General features: G+C 46.7%; 1 protein-coding gene across 4 annotated transcripts in view; it reads left to right on the top strand.

The window, feature by feature from the left end:
* The window catches only part of robo3 (roundabout, axon guidance receptor, homolog 3 (Drosophila)), a 554,342-nt gene that overhangs the window by 510,404 nt on the left and 26,504 nt on the right, over positions 1-17,434 (top strand). For all 4 annotated transcript variants that reach the window (XM_078531576.1, XM_078531579.1, XM_078531575.1 and 1 more), the window contains exons 22-25: positions 2,368-2,503; positions 3,444-3,686; positions 6,818-7,005; positions 9,480-9,599. In XM_078531576.1, the coding sequence (XP_078387702.1) occupies positions 2,368-2,503; positions 3,444-3,686; positions 6,818-7,005; positions 9,480-9,599 (687 nt within the window). The remainder of the gene's footprint in view (positions 1-2,367; positions 2,504-3,443; positions 3,687-6,817; positions 7,006-9,479; positions 9,600-17,434) is intronic.

Raw genomic sequence — 17,434 nt, 5'->3', positions numbered from 1 at the left:
GACCTACCAACCTCCACTGATATGACTGGTCCCAGTCCAGCCTAAGAAGCAGGAATTTCCACCAAGACAGTCCTGCCCCTGCCTCTTACCATCATTTCCTTTGGAAAGAGGATCTTCCCCTTGAAAAGCAACTGGGAAATGGTGGGAGACAGTCGAAACCCCAGGGAATTTTTGAGGGGACAATGTGAGTACATTCATTATGTATATGTTTATGGGTGCACTTGTGTGTTGTGTGTGCTTCTATGTCTGTTGTATCCGTGAGCTGCTTGTACATGTTGTTTGAGTGCATGTCTGTTGCGTCTCTGTGCTCTTTGTTATATGTACATATTGTGTCTGTGTGAGTGTGTGTGTGTGGACATCAGACTCTTGATAGTCAAATAATCTATTGCCCAATGAGAAGTGGCCACTTGGGTAGGGTGGCTGTCGGAGCGCTGAGTACCAACCCAAGCATGAGTCAGCACCCACAGGAGAGAGAGGGAGAAAATAAGCCTTATCTAATTTCCAAAAAAAATTGCCTTAATTTAGATAGTGCCTTGTCATGCCAACAAAATACCTGAAAGTGATTAAAATCATAGGGTGGGATTTTCAGGTCTCTCCAGCAGTCATAGAATGGTTGCAGCACAGAAGGAGACGATTTGGCCCATCATGTCAGTACCACTTCGGTGAAAGAGCAAATCAGTTAGCCCCATTCCCCATACCTTTAATTGTTTTTCTCTTCGTGTGCTTATCGATACTTTTTAGAAAGCCACAACTGAATCACCCTCTCAGGTAGACATACCAGATCCTAACCAATCACAGCGTAAAAACGTTTCTCCTCAAGTCACCTTTGATTCCTTCACCATTTTCCTTAAATTGCTGTTCTCTGGCTCTTGACCCCTCCACCAATGGCAGCCGTTTCTGTCTGTCTATTCTGTTTGAGCTCTCATGATTTTAAACACCCTTATCAAATCTCCACTCAACTTTCTGTCTTTGAAGGAGAACAACCACTGCTTCTCCAGCCAAACCATCCTTGTAAATTTTTTGGCACCCTCTCTATTGCCTTCACATCCTTCCTAAAGTGTGGTGCCCAGAACTGGATGCAGTAGTCCAGTTGAGGCCAAACCAGTGTTTTATAAAGATTCACCAAAACTTCCTTGCTCTATGCCTCTCTTTATAAAGTCCCAGTTCCCACATGCCTTTTTAACCACTTTCTCAACCTGTCCTATCGTCTTCAATGATTTGTGCACTTTAACCTCCAGGTCTCTATGTTCCTGCACCTCTTTTAGAATTGTATTCTTTATTTTCTATTGCCTCTCCTCTTCTTCCTACCAAAATGTATCACTTCACACTTCTCTGAATTAAGTTTCACCTGCCACGTGCCCACCCATTCCACCAGCTGTCTATGACTTCTTGAAGTCTATTACTATCCTCCTCACAGCTCACTGTACTTCCAAGTTTTGTGTAATCCACAAATTTTAAAATTGTGCCCTATGCACCCAAGCCTAGATCATGAATGGATATCAAGCAAAGCAGTGGTCCCAAAACTGGCCCTGGGGAATCCCACAATATACCTTCTTCCAGTCTGAAAATAAAACTGATCGCCACTACTCTCTATTTCCTCTCACTCCGTCAATTTCATATCTATTCTGTCACAATCCCTTTTATTCCATGATTTTCAACTTTGCTGGCAAGCCTGTTATGTGGCACTTTATCAAACATCTTTTGGAAGTTCATATACACCATGTCAACTGCAGTAAGCTCATCAATCTTCACTGTTATCTCAACAAAAAACTTGATCAAGTTAGTTAAACATGTGCTGCCTTGAACAAGTACTTGCTGGCTTTTCTTAATTAATCCATGCTTGTCCAATTGACTGTCAATTTGTCCAGGGTCATTGTTCCTAAAAGCTTTCCCACCACCCAGTTTAAACTGACTGGCCTGTGGCTGCTGAGCTTATCCTTATTCTTTTCAGGACAAAGGTGCATCACTTTCAATTCTCCAGTTCTCTGGCACCTCCCCTGTGTCTAAGGAGGATTGGGAGATGTTGGCTTCCACGAAGTATTTTTGCCATGATTGTTTTGTAGGTAAACGCAGCAATCATTCTGCACCCGCAATATCCGATATCAGGAATGAGACAGCTGGCTGGGTTACTGTATAATGTTAGTTGAGGTGTGTTGGTCAGTAACCAGAATCCACTTGCTCTTCTAATGGGGGTTTTTGACATCAACTGGAACAGGGATGTGGGACCTTTAAATGTCTCACCTGAAGGAGTGGAAGGATCAGAAAAATAACATGTAACAATCAGACTAATCCAAACCAGAAACAGATCAGGCAATCGCTGGTGAAAATGTCAGCTGGATATATTAACCTGCGTTCTCCCTTCCACAGGTGGGAAATCTGGGAAGCAGAAACTAAATGCCAAGCCAGTGAAAGCCCCACCCATGAACTGGACAGATTTGCTACCACCCCCTCCACCCAGTGTCGATATTGACTCTTATGAGGACGAAGAGGAATTGGAGTATGGGTATGTGGTGTGACACCAGAGTGTTCACTATAAATGCGCTCAAGTGTAGGACTCGGGAACCTCTCAGCACGTCAGGGCCTCTCGCCCCTGGGCCTTGTTGAACATATGAATTAGGAGCAGAAGTAGGCCATTTGGCCCATTAAGCCTGCTCCGCCATTCAGTAAGATCATGGCTGATCTGATTGTGGCCTCAATGCCACTATCCTAATTCTGAGGATTCTCCATGTTTTTGGTGCCAACTCAACCAAGTTTCCTCGGGTTGCAGGCCTAAAGCACAAAGTAGGCCAGAATTTGTTGCCGATTGGCCTCATGTTGGTAACTATAATTAGAGAGGTCACCAGGGTGTGTTAGATCATGAGCACAAGATATCTGAAAAAGAAAGTAATTACAAAGACAATGAACAATGAGGTCCAATTTCCATGAGCTCCAATCCCAGCACTAACACCGGAATCAAGTCATAACCTTTGCATTTTATGTAGGATTACAGAAGCAACTACTCGTCAAAAATTACTTCATTGGCTGTTAAATACTTTGAGATGCTCTGAAGCTGTGAAAGGTGCTATATAAATACAAGTCCTTTTCTTTATAGGCCCCCATCTGCCAATAGTATGAATCTTAGCGATGACCCATATCGCCACTGTTTATATAATGATGGTGGGTTGGAATTGGGATCACACTTTTCAACATTTTTTTTACCCCTTGATTAATGCTTTCCTGCCTGTCTACAGTGGGGAGAGGTAGCGGGGTTGGGAATGGATCAACAATCGGGTGTGGGCACAGGTCTGTGGCTCCAACCAGTCTGAAATCCCTGGCATACTACTACCCTTAAAGGGGTATAGTCAGCAATGACAAGTGATTTCAGTATCATATTGAATGAGTGAGAAACACTTCCCCTTCAGTTTGTTCCCTTGAGAGTAAGTTCCGCTCCCATCTTTTTAAAGCCCTGGCATTGACGAGTGGTGCCCGCCACTCCCTGAGAGGACCTACTTAGTGGAAGGTGCCCATGAGGAGGAAGGCCCACCTCCACCACCTCGCGGAGAGGCATCATCTCCTGCTACTTCATATGGGCAGCAATCCACAGCGACACTAACACCATCACCTCGGGAAGAGGCACGATCAACGGGGCATGGGATGACTGAGGACATTCCAAGGCTGCATCAGTTCGAGATTCCACATTTACCCCGGTGAGTGGGTTTACAAGTTGGTTTCTGTAAATATTGTGTGCAATGTTGAACGTTTACACTGCAATAATTAAGAGCTTAAGAATAAAATAGAGAAACAAAGGTTTGATTATCACACAAAATAGTTTAATGAATTAAATGCTGGCATTTCACTGTTCAAATCTCTCCATGGCCTAGTCCATCTATAACTCTGCTGTTGACTATTGATTCTCAATCCCGGACCAATCAAACAATTTTTGAATATCTTCTGTACATATAATGCAGAGGAGATTAAAGAGGTGATTTCATGGAGGGCTTCTAAAAGAGTAAATAAGGAGAAGCTATTTTCAATGGCAGGATGGTTAGCAACCAGAGGTTGCAGATTTAAGATAACTGACAAAATAATCGGGTGGGGTTGGGGATGGGGGTGAACTTTTTTTATGATCTGAAATACACTGGCTGAAAGAATAGTGGAAGCATTTTCAATAGTAACTCTTAAAAGGAAATTGTGTAGGAGAAAGGTGGGGGTGTGGTGTTGGTGGGACTAACTGGATAGCTTTACTAAAGCCAACACAGACATTGTGAGCTGAAGAGACTGTGTGATGTATGTTTTTAGGATTCTTCTGTTAGTGAATATAGAGTAAAGGGTTAACTCTAATGATAGCTACTGAGCATATGTGCAGGGAGGTATGTCATAGTGATGCCGCTCACTGAGAGGAGATGAACGTGAAGCATCTCAGAGAGTAGCTCCACCAATGTCTTGGTCTTATTTAACCGTCGTAAATAGTCAGCATGTAAATAATTGGTGCTGAACAAAAGACCATTGCCTCCAGCAAGATATCTTCTAGAGTAAGAAGCCAATGAATCCTGAGATAATCCCACAATAACTGATGGTGGCAGCAGTGACTACACCCACACAGGAACAGTAGCAAATGGCGGAAAAATCCTGAAGTGAAGCCCAGCAACAGGGCAGAACAGTGGGCAAAGAGCTTTGAGGCCAACCCAGCAACCACACTGGAGACAACAAAACAATGAGGGCAGCCCAGCAACTGGCAAGACAAGCAGCGTAGGAAAAGAGAACTCCAACCTAGGATGAGAAATGGCTACCACTTTTCCCCTACCAGAATCCTTTCCAAATTTAGATAAGCTGAGCATGGGAAAATTGGCAAAGATGTTTTGCCCGGTACCACAATGCTTTAAGCCTTGTGAATAAAGAGAACAAAGATCAAGGTAGCACTTTGTTATACACTGCTGGGAGCATAGCAGACGATGAAGCAGACTTCAGTCTTCATAAAATTATTGCCATAGAGAGGGCAACATTTAATCAGCGTAGTCAAAAAGGGGGAAGGGATTGACTCATTCATTGATGAATTGTACCACCTAGCCAAAAATTGAGAGTATGGAACACGAAAAGATGACCTGATCAGAGATAGTCGTTGATAATTTAGATAAGAATCTCTCTGACTTCGTACAATCTCGGGAAGATTTAAATTTAAGCAAAGCTGTACAACTGGCCAGACAGGTCGAAGAGCAAAGGCAGAATGAGATTTTTGTTAGCGATGCGAGGGGAATTTCCCAAGAACAGCCCAATGAAGTCATTTAATTTGTGGGTTGTAAAATCGAAAGTCTAGCAAGGCAGCAACCAGGGAAACAGCCTGAAAAGGCGCCGACTGCTATTTTCTAATGTCCTCACTGTGACGGGACTGCCTGAATTGTGCAGTGCCATAGCTGTGGAAAGTTAGGCTATCTTAAAGTGGCCTGTCACTCCAGGAAATCTGTATTTACAAAACAGAAGGATAAACCTTTTAAAGGAACCTCCATTCAAGAAATTCAAGTTGGCTAAGAATGCTGTGAATCAGTCTTCATAGATAAATCTCCATCTTTACAGTCACGGGAGGACATCATAAATCTTTTATTTCTCTTCGAGGTGATGCTAGATACAGCGGGAGACAGGTGCACCAAGGACAACGTTGACAGGCTGCAAGGTGACATCCTGGACCTTAATTTGCTCTTTCAGGAAAGAGTGGAAGAGGATGATAACCAAGATGCCACTGATATTGATGATTTGTCGCAGGAGAAGATCATAAACCTTGCTTTTTGAAAACACATTATATTGTGATGAAGCTCCAAAGATATTCAGGCCTGCTGAGGAGCAAACTCACCGAACAGAGTGTGAGCTGAACCACTGCCCACAGAAAAATAAATTCCTACAGTATTAGCAGGACAGTCATCATTTTTTCTTCAGAATATTCTTTGTCCATCTGATTCATTCATGGATGAGGCATTACATAATACTTAGTTTGTAGTAGAGGTTTGTAGTCCCTCTACAGCTGTACATATCTTCACAGGAGCTGAATGAGCTTCATTCTTTCAAGCAAGAGCAGCCAGCAGTCTAATCTTGCCCCAAAATACCAAGAAGAAGGGAAAGAAAAAAAAGAGAAGAAAAGTAAAATCTCTGTTCATCACCTTTTATACTGCAGACCAGAAGCAGAAACCTTCGCCTGAGGAGGTGGTGCCTTCCAAAGAGAAGATTCTGGAAAGCATATGTCCTATACGTCCTCAAAGAGAGTCGAGAACACAGCCTCTTGTACTGGCAGCGTCAATCTCTGACTGAGAGGGGGAGGTTTAGGAGAATGTGTGTTTAATAATATGGGATAAAGATTCAGAGATGTAGAGTAAAGGGTTAACTCTAATGATGGCTACTGAGCATGTGCATAAGGAGCTTTGTCACAGTGATGTCACTTGCTGAGAGATGAGATGAGTGGGAAGCATTTCGGAGAGTAGCTCCAGCTATGTCTTGGTCTTATTTAACCTTTGTAAATAGTCAGCATGCAAATAAATGTTTTTGAACAAAGAGCCATTGCCTCCAGCAAGATCTCTTCTAGAGTAAGAAGTCAATGAATCCTGAGATTAACCCACAATAACCGAGTGAACAGATGAAGACATAGACTTAAATTTTCTGTTTAGTGGGGTTGAGTATTTTGTCAGTCTCTTGCTGTAGCTCTGGCAGGAGACTACCGCAAAATGATAGGGGGCAGGCTGTGCCAGGCCTGTTCACAGAATTGGTACATTTACCTGTTGTGGGGGAAGAGGAGGTGGGAACTTGGGGTTTGTGAAATTGCCATTTACTAATGCAAGTTACACTCCTGTTTCAGGCGGCTCCCAGTGGGACCAGTCCCTCTGCCCAGACCCCCGACCCCTCCACCATCGCAGAGCAACCAAAACGTGAACGGGAATGAAGACGCTATCGTGGAATCCGCTGGCCCACATCGGCACGGGCACAAACGCAACCTGAGCCAAACACCGGCAATAAGCACCGAGAACATCAATGTGCCCGGAGCAGGTGAGGCTTGACCACACATCCATGGGTAGGGGAAAAGAAGGGACTTTACACCAGTAAATGTCAGCAAATGGGCAAGTGCATGGGTGAAATGAAGGCACCTGTTTAACAGATGTTTCGCACATGTGTGCATCATAGTTATTCAACAGATGTTTAAGTGACACTGATTGAATATAATTACGTTGATTGGGGCAGGCAATGGTGGAGAATAACTGAGATCTAACATTACAACCAGTTTTAGAAATGTTGCACCTTATTTAATATTGAAGATGCTGTTTTGTGAGGACCTGGTGATCACTGCTCGATGTGGCTCTCTTTCTGCCAGGATCAGTCCTGAGTTTTATTAGCCTGCAAGTGAAGCTCCCCACCCTGATGCTCAATTGCAGACTGGTACATCACGGACTAAGTCCCCTGTTCCTCTGAAAATGATATGTCCCGCCCTAGAATATGGTCCTATGCTGAATAGCCTTCCTCCAGGGCCTTACTCCAATGACCATTCTTCATGTCTGAGCTCAGATGGTGAGAGTTGGTAGACTATTGTCCAATGGAAGGCATCACAGTTGAGCCAAACCCAATCCTCACCTAGTCCCCACTTCTATGGGGATGTTTTTATAGTTGCTAACAGACATGCTCCTTGACATTTTTCTCCCTTTATAGCTTGGGTTTCCTGAAACTAATTGAAACATCCCAGCACTGAAGCAAGACCTTCCTGTTTGGCTCTGTGCTGCATCATGGATTGTATTTACTCACTGTGCAGCTGAGGGAGACCACTAAGCCCAGTGCTTCCACTCAAAAACTGAATTAAAGGATATTAAAGGCAGTTGAAGTGGCCCTTCCCACTTCATAACCATTTAACATGCTTCATGCCGCATCTTCGTTACCTAATTGCTGGTACAAACTAGATCTTGGGCATTCTTTAACATACACTCAAATCTCATTCACAGAAACTTGCAGCACAGAAGGAGGCTATTCTGCCCATCATGACTGTGCTGGCCTTTTCACAGTCCAGTCGAGCTTAGTCCCACACAACTGCTTTTTGCCTATAATCCTGTAAATTCCTCATCCTCAAGTATTTGTCAACTTCAATTTAAAATTATTTATGGAATCATCTTCCACTGCCTTTTGAGGTGGAGTGTTCCAAATCCTGACATTATACCAATATTCCGGTTCTTTGCTTGTTATAACGAGATGTATGTGACTGGCCCTGAGTTGGAAACTAGCGTGAAATACAACACAAGTTGATACTCGATGTCTGATGATGTTATAGATCAGGTTCATCAGCTCTGTTCCAATCTCCAACCTTGTAATCAAGGTATAATGTGCAGTGTTTTCTGGATATTTAAACAACATTCCAGCTCAACATTTTGCAGTGAAATATCTTTAACACCTTGTATTGGAAGAAAACATAGGGTTTTGGAAAATTAACAGAATCCAGTGTGAGGATAGATGAGAAAAATACTCAATAATTTGATACCCATTTCATTATCTTGACACTAAGCGACATTATTTAAATGCTACATTGGAAATAGCCATTTCATATACTTCCAGTAAGTGGAGTGGTACTTACCTATGTGCGTAGAACGCATTTCTGGTCATTGTCAACTGACCATAACCAAAGCAGCAACAGGATGACTATAACTGGCCTTAAGACCCCATGGTATTGGAAAGGGGGATATCATCCAGGTGGCATAGTGGTTTTGTCACTGGACTAGTATTCCAAAGACCCAGGGTAATGCTCCGGGTTCGAATTCCACCACGGCAGATGGTGAAATTTGAATCCAATAAAAATCTAGAATTAAAAGTCTGATGATGACCATGAAACCACTGCCAATTGTTGTAAAAAACCCATCTGGGTTCACTAATGTCCTTTAGGGAAGGAAATCTGCCGTCCTTACCTGGTCTGGCCTACATGTGACTCCAGACCCACAGCAATGTGGTCGGCTCTTAAAATGCCTTCTGAACAATTGGGGTTGGGCAATAAATGCTGGCCTAGCCAGTGGCGTCCACATCCCATGAACAAATAAAAAAAAATCCTGCTCCTGGTCCCTAACCAGTTTCTGCTTGACTGTGGACCGCATCTGAGGACCGAGACAGACTTGACCACAGTGCCCGCCATTGTTGAATACCCTTCTTGGACTCAGTGACGCGAAGCATTGTGGGGAAAAGGTGCTTGATTGAGGTACTGGAGGGCAGAGACCTCCAGTAACAGGTCCAGCAAGAGTTAGCACCGTGAGGAGGGGAATGAAGGGGACAGAAAGGGGAAAGGATCCTCAGGGATCTGGCTTCTGGGATCATACTGTGTATGCAACGGCACTTTTGGGAATAAAATGCTTGCAGCTTATAACTTGCAGTGAAGCAACGTGCAAATTTAATCGACAACCTTCCAGTAATCCTGAGAAATCTCACTCTCCATTCCAACTGCACATCGGCTCCTGGTGGACGTTTCCAGCCCATAATTGTTTTTATCTGATTTACAGGAAAGACGAGACACACCCCAATGATGGGGAGCAGCAGTGTGAACACCCCACCCAGCCAGAAAGCCAGGGCCAAAAAGAAAGCCAAGCCGAATCAGTACCGCCGTGATATCTCTCAGGGGGGTGAGTTCCATGCCAAGAAATGAGTTTGGAATACCAAAAACTAACTAAATCAACAGAGAAAATGTTCTCCTTCCACTCATTTTACACCCATACCAAATTTGGAAGTTTTACCTCATAGATTTTGTACATATTTTTACAGAATTACTACAACGCTAAGATAGGCCATTTGACCCAACTAGACTGTGCTGATGTTTATGTTTCATTTGAGCCTCCTGACAGCTATATCCTCTCAGTTCTGGCACCATTTTTGTCAATCTTTTTTGCGCCTCCTCTATATCCTTATATGGTCCAACCTAGATTCGATACAGTTTTAACATAATTTCTCTGCTTTTCAATTGTATCTCTCAAAAATGAATTCCATTTCTTTTTATGCCCTTACTCACCTGTGGCACTAATTTTAATGCATCCATACCCCTAGATTCCTTTGCTCCTTTATCCCATTTAGGCTCTTGTTTTCCAAGGAGTATGTGACTCCTTGTTCTTCCTACCAAACTTCACCACCTCATATTAATCTATACTGTGATTATTTACCTCTTCATTCTGCAGGTCTGTTAATGTTTTCCAATAATTTGTCAGGTAATTGACTGTACCTTCAAATCATGTATCATCTGTAGACTTTGAGACTGTACTTCTGATTTAAGTCCACATCTACTATGGTAAATGGTGATCAGCAGTGGTCCCAGCACCTATCTCTGTGGAACCCAACTTCCCTCTTGTTGCCAGTCGGAGTAGCTAGCCTTAACACCTACTCGCTGTTTTCTGCTTTGCTTGTATCCATTCTGCTCCTTGCTTCTTGACTCTACATGCTCTGATCTCAGTCATGATATTATTCAAAATTAAAATTTAGAAAGAAATGTAATTAGTTGGAGCACAGGAGTTTCCCTGCAGTACAGGGCTAGCTGCTGGAGAACTTAAAACTGAAACACTACAGTGCCTTCACTGGTGAGATCTTATAATAGAAACATGTGGCTAAATTTTCCATTCAGCATTCGGGCAGAGCTGAAGCTGTCGGAGACGACCGCGGACCCAATCGCCGCCGGCAGTCGGGGCCGCGCCGCCATTTTGCGCGGGCAGGCCAATTAATGCTTGCCCAGCGCATTTCACACTCCCATGGAGAGCGGGACTTTTAAAATTGCGGCGGGCATGTACAGACCGTCCGGTCCAATGGGGACTCGGCAGTCTGTATAAAAAAAAGGCCTGGCAGCCTCCTTTAGCCTGTTCGCCATGGCCAGCTGCAGGTGGCACCACATGGGGTCTGCGCAGCAGGCCAATGTTGAGGGAAGGCCAGAGGAGGAGGGCAGGCTGCAGGGTAGGCCAGCAGGGGCGGGGGGGGGGGGGGAATGTGCCCCTCGCTTCCCTGATGACTGGCTTGCTGCCCTTCTCGAGGAGGTGGTAGCGTGGCGAGAGGTCCTGTTTCCCCAGGATGGGAGGAGGAGGGCCCCCCATGTGATGAAGTGTGCCTGGGAGGAGGTGGCGGAGGTGGTGAGCTCCAGGGATGTGGCGCGCCGAACGTGGATCCAGTGCCGTAAGCGCTTCAACGATTTGTTGCGCTCTGGAAGGGTGAGTACCATGTTGGCCTTGGTCATTTAACCCAGCAGATAGGCTTAGCCTTTGAGGGCCCCCCTTTGGGGTGCGGCGTGCCTGTGCAGAGTACATGAGCGATCAGCCCCAATAAATGGCGTTCTCTGTTCCGCAGGAGAAACATGCGCACAACATGTACAAGCTCGTCATCCTGAGCCGTTTCGAACAGCAGGCCCTGGAGTTGGAAACCCACCATATGCCCAGGTCCACGTGTCGGTGAGGCTGGGGTGTAGCGGCCAGGTATTTGAGGCCCACAATCCCATCTGAACTGTCTCCCCACCATCCAAACCACTGATGGTTGCTGCAATCGTTAATGCAGCAACACTGCTCATTCACAGACTGATACAGTCAGACGTGTGGGTCATACACAAAGGTCCCTCGGCCCATTGAGGATGTGCGTCTCTAACACCTTCCAAAGTCGCCTTATCCCATTTCTGACCACTATCCCCATGGCCTAACATGCCATGGAATCACTGCTGCACATCCAAATACTTATTGCATCTTAAGAGGGTTTGTACCTCCACCACCCTTTCAGCCACTGCGTCCCACATTACTCTGTCCAAAAGGTCCTCAGCATCTCACCTGTCAACCTCATGCCCTTCACCTTAAATAAATGCCACCAGGTTAGTCATCCCTGCGCCAAGGGGAAATGTTGCCTTCTGTCCACCCGTGCTATGCCCCTCATAACGGTATGAAGGTCAATAATGTGACCCGTCAATCTCCTGTGCTCCACAGCAAATGTCACCAGTGTATGCAATGTTTCCTCATAACTCCAACTCTCCAGGCCAGCATGCATCCTGGTCAGGAACCTCTGCACTCTCTCCACTCCAATCCCATCCCTCCCATGAAGCGCAGGTCACAACTGGACGCAGATGTGTAGATGTGGCCTTGACAGAGTTTTCTGCACTTGCAACATGACCTCCCTTTTCCTACATTCTATTCCTCGGCTAATAAAGGCAAGTCTGGCTTTTATCTTGTTAAATGCCTTATGTTCCTGTTCTGCTACCTTAACGGGTCTGCCCAGCAAGGTCCCTGTAATCATCCTGACTTTCCACGGTCCTACCATTTCTCCTGTATTCCCATACCTTGTTTGTCCTGCCCAAGTGCTTAACCACACACTTATCCACATAACATTCCATGTGGCATTCCTTAGGCCATCTGACCAGCCTGTCTGTATGCGTGTGTAATGTTTGGGCCTCCTCCTGACTATTTACCACCCCACCAATGCTCGTCTTCCTTAGGTTCTTGAAGGTTGAGTGCATTACGAGCCAGGTGGGGAAAGGGATGAAGTGTGTTACTGAGATAATGCTAACTGATCCACTGTCCTTGTTGTTAAGTTCAGCATCACCAGAGCATGGCCGCAATGAGGACATCCAGATGCCCCCTTCCACACCTGAGGGGCATCAATTGTCACGAGTGTCACACTATTTCATCGAGGCAGCACCAGCGCAGCGACTACCACATCGGTGGGAATTGTAATATCGGCTAGTGTCCCGGGTCACAGTGGAGAGGACACTTCACAATTGCTGGAGGAGATGGCACAGACAGAGAGTGCCGATGGCGCCAACAGCGGAATGACTGCAGGGATCCAGGCACATGCTGAGACTGGCAGTGATGATGTGCCTCTGGAGATGTCTGCCATGCAGCAGCTGCAGGAAAAGCAACCAGAGGTGCGGGAGCATCTGGGAGTGTTACATGAGAGTGTGCTTCACTTGGTCTCTGTGGTGGAGGAATCCAGGCAGAGTGTCAGTGATGGCATGAACCTCAGGGCAGAGCGTCAGGCTTCCTCCATTGAGAGATTGGCGACTCTCATGGAAAGGGGCTTCCAACGGATTGATCAGCTTCTGCTGAGGTTATGCTCGGACCCGCAAGCCCTCAGAGCGCTACTGGCCACAGGTGGTCATTCACAATGTGGGAGATGTCTGAGTACCAAGTGTCCCAGCTCATTGCCCATCCATCTGCGGTGAGCAGGGAGGTCCAATGTGTCCTCACGTCGGGACAGTAGCTGCCTGTCGTCGCTGTGAGCTCCTCTCAGGGCTCCAGATGAGGGCAGCAGCTCCTCCGCCCCTCTGCCAGTGACCGTTGCATCCGTTGAGGCTGCGACAACTGGGGAGATGCCAGTTCTGGAACTGGCCACTCCCTCCCAGGCGGGGCCATCACAGGCTCCACGGGCCAGAGGACGGCTGCCAAGGTCATCGAGGCCAACAGGACAGCAGAGTCAGCAGGCTGTCTCACAAGCCACTCCGAGCGATGGGGCGGCACCAAGACGTAGCACCCGCAAACGAAAACATAAGGCACGTTAGGCACTTCACGGGTTTCTCACTGGTGCTTCTGTGTTGGCCTGAGATTAGGGAATTTATATTTTTTAACGTTGGAACAACGTTTTGATTTGATTTTGTGGCACCATGTGATGGATGGGAATAAAATCCACATTTCTGACCGTGGCTGAGGGTGTTTCCTTTGTGCTGCATTTGTCTGTTTCACAGACATATCATGAGTGGACATTGATGTTTCTGTACTAAGCCCTTAGTTGCAGCTGATGAGGTGGAAGATGTAGCACCTAAGTGCCACATGTGGAAGCGCCAGGCAATGCTGGTCCTGCTGATCCATGTGTGTGGAGCTAGCTGAAGGTTCATTGGATTAAAGTGTCCCGGGTGTCCCTGCCTCCTTGGTGTAGTAGCGGGTCGGCGTGCTGCCCCTCATCATCGCCCTGTGCTTCCTCATCCTCTGAGCCACTGCTGGATTCATCGTGTGCAGCCGTATCCACTGCGTCAAGGTCTTCATCGTCCACCATGTCTCTCCTTTCCAGCGCAAGATCTGGGGGGTACAGGATTGCGCCCCCTTAGAGGTCCAGGCATCGGAAGCGCATCTTGAGAAGACCGATGGCTCTCTCCACCACAGCCCTTGTGGAGGCGTGGCTCCTATTGTACCGCTGCTCAGCTTCTGTTCTTGGATGGCGGAGATGCGTCATGAGCCACCTTCTGAGGGGATAGCCCTTGTCACCCAGCCCCGGCACCTGGGAGTGTCTGAGGATGTAGGCGTCGTGGGAGCTGCCTCGGTACCTTACACAGACTTGTAGAATCAGCATCCTGTGATCACACACTATCTGCACGTTCATGGAGTGGAAGCCCTTCCTGTTGACAAAGGCACCAGACTCACCTGATGGTGCCTCGATGGCCACATGTGTACAGTCTATAGCACCCTGGACACGGGGGAAGCCAGCAATGGCCGCGAAGCCTCTGGCTCGCTGTGCCTGGCTTGCCTGGTCGCAGCGGAAGTGGATGAAGGTCAATGCACGCCTGAACAGAGCATCTGTGACCTGCTTGACACTAGTGTGGACAGCTGATTGGGAGGCACCACAAAGATCACCCACCAAACCCTGGAAGAAGCCAGGGGCATAGAAGTGGAGGGCAACTGTGACCTTCAGAGCCACTGGCATGGGGTGTCCGCCCACACTGTTAGGGGAGATCTCAGGGCCATTCATCTGCCAGATGTAGTTGACTGTCTCCCTTGACAGTCAGAGCCTCCTTCGGCACTGCACCTCAGTCATATTGAGGTAGCTGCTTCACCGCCTGCATACCCTGGCAGCAGGATGGTGGGGTCTTCTGCGGCCCCTTCCACCTTGGACAACCTTGTGCCCCTGCACCCCTTGTGCCTGCGCCTGGCCTCCCAATGGTGGCTCCCCTGGTGGCTGATTGTCCACTCCTGGCCTCCTCCTTACTCTAGCCCTCCCTTCCTCCTCAGAGGAGCTGCCTCCAGTGGAGATGTCAGAACCCATACCCAGGCTAAATGGAGGCCTCTGGAAAGCTGCAGGCCCGATAAAGATTCCTGACTGCAGACTGGTGAGCTGAAGCTTCAAAGTACAGAGAAAGCTTCTGGAATTCGTTCTGAACTGCTACCGATCACACAGGCAAGTTTAAAACACTTTCTGCAATAAATACTTCACATCAAACACTGACAACCCCACTGAGCCCACATATCCCGCCCGTGGATGAATTTTGCTAAAAAGCTACTTACCCGCCTGCCCGTGTGCTGAGCTGAAGATCGCACGGGCGCCTGAAAATCGGTGCCGATTGCCAAGTTAAGGGCCTTAACAAGCCCTTTAATTAATGGCGGGCGCGCGGCGCGCTTCATTGCGCATCCGCCCAGCTAAATATCGCGGTGACGTTGGGACACTCGCCCAATGTCACCGCGTGTCATTTTAAGCGCTGACGTGTGGGGCCCACCCTCCCGCACGTCAAATGGAAAATTCTGCCCATGATGCATTTACATAGGAAGTCGGACATTCTCATTTATAATTGAAAGCTTGACATGTAGTTTACCCATAGCCATATGGGAAGAGAAAATCAGAAGCAACCAATTTGTGTCCTGGAGAAGGGCACCTAATTAATATTTAACGCAATTTGGATTTGAATGGTTCAGTCAGTTTTTGCTTGGCCCTTTTAGTTTCTCCCCTTCTCTCTTGAATGCACTGTATCCTTTGGGAGTGTGGTTTTGAAGGCATGAGCATAGGGTGTAGATATTGGTCCTCATCGCGTCTGTTTTCTCAGCAGAGAAAAGAGGCAAAAAAGGACCATCTTCAGGGTGCAACATCTCCCCCGATGTGAAGCTGCATTATCGGTGCTGCCTTGTTGATTAAAGGAAGTTTGCAGGCATCCAGGATGAACACCTAAGGCAGGTAGTAGGTCCCCCCCCTATGTAAATGATAGTTCCAGTTTTAGGCCTCAGTTGTTCCAATAGGCTTGGGTTGAGAGGAGCAGAAGCTGGGTCTGCGTCCCCCCCGACCTTCCCTTCCATCCATCATGATCCTTAAACAGTTGTGTTACAATCAGTGACCACCAAATAAGTAAGGTTTGTTTTTAAAGTCTTTAAAAATGACAGTGACATCATCCCCCACCATATTGTCGCTTCTCCTACACCCCATTCCCCCACTTTCCACCAGAATTTAATTTGCCAGCAAGGCTGGTATTCATTTGTTGCAGACAGGAATCTGCTTGACAAGCAGAGCCAGATTGCCGCTTTAATATTAATGAGGCTCAGTTTTTGGTTGCTCTCGGGCCTCCTGGTTGTGGAGTGATGCCCATCCAAGGCACGATAAAAAGCCTGAAGGAAAGACAACCCGCAGCACTGTGCAACTGTTCTATCCTTGACCTGGGTGTTTCACCGATAAGCTGGCACCAGACATGATCTCGATTCTCACTCAATCTGTAATTTGGATGCAAGACTATTGTTTTAGACAACTGAAATGATGAGACATCCAAAGGCCAAATGACTTTATCTCATCTTGACTTTTCTTATGATGTGTGTAGTATGTTGCAAGATCTCAGCATTTTTTTTTATTTCATTCCTTCATGGGATGTGGGCGGCACATCCAGCATTTGATGCCCATCCCTAACTGCCCTTGAAGCCTTCTTGAACCACTGCAGTCCATGTGATGTGGGTACACCCACAGTGCTGTTAGGAAGGGAGTTCCAGGATTTTGACCCTGCGACAGTGAAGGAACGGCGATATATTTCCACATCAGGTTGATGTATGGCTTGAGGGGGAACTTGCAGGTGGTGGTGTTCCCATGCATCTGCTGCCCTTGCCCTTCTAAATGGTAGAGGTCATGGGTTTGGAAAGTGCTGTTAAAGGAGCTTTGGTGAGTTGCTGCGGTACATCTTGTAGTTGGTACACACTGCTGCTACTGTGCGTCGATGGTGGAGGGAGTGAATGTTTATTGTGGTGGATGGGATGCCAATCAAGCGGGCTGCTTTGTCCTGGATGGTGTTGAGTTTCTCGAGTGTTGTTGGAGCTGCCCTCATCCAGGCAAGTGGAGAGTATTCCATCACACTCCTGACTTGTGCCGTGTAGATGATGGACAGAGTTTGGTGAGTGAGCAGATGAGTTACTCTCTGCAGAGTAACTCAGCCTCTGACCTGTTCTTGTAGCCACTGTATTTATATGGCTGATCCAGTTTGGTTGCTCATCAATAGTAACTCCCAAAATGTTGATAGTGGGGGACTCAGTGATGGTAATGCCATTGAATGTCAGGGAGATGGTTAGATTCTCTTTTGTTGGAGATGGCCATTGCCTTCTCTGCTGCCCTCTATATTGGAGAGGTGTTGATAAAGTTAGTTCAATAATGTTTGCATGTCTGCCTGCAGTTGATCATGTGTTAATCTTACTCAGCGCAATACACAACAGAAAGATGGTGACAAGTGTGAGAGAGGATTTTCTTTTATATTTCATTTCAGAAATTAAGGACTGAAGAA

This window comes from Cetorhinus maximus, chromosome 2 (genome assembly GCF_964194155.1).
Source record: "Cetorhinus maximus chromosome 2, sCetMax3.hap1.1, whole genome shotgun sequence".
NCBI lineage: Eukaryota > Metazoa > Chordata > Chondrichthyes > Lamniformes > Cetorhinidae > Cetorhinus > Cetorhinus maximus.
This window is presented reverse-complemented; position numbering and strand designations above follow the sequence as displayed.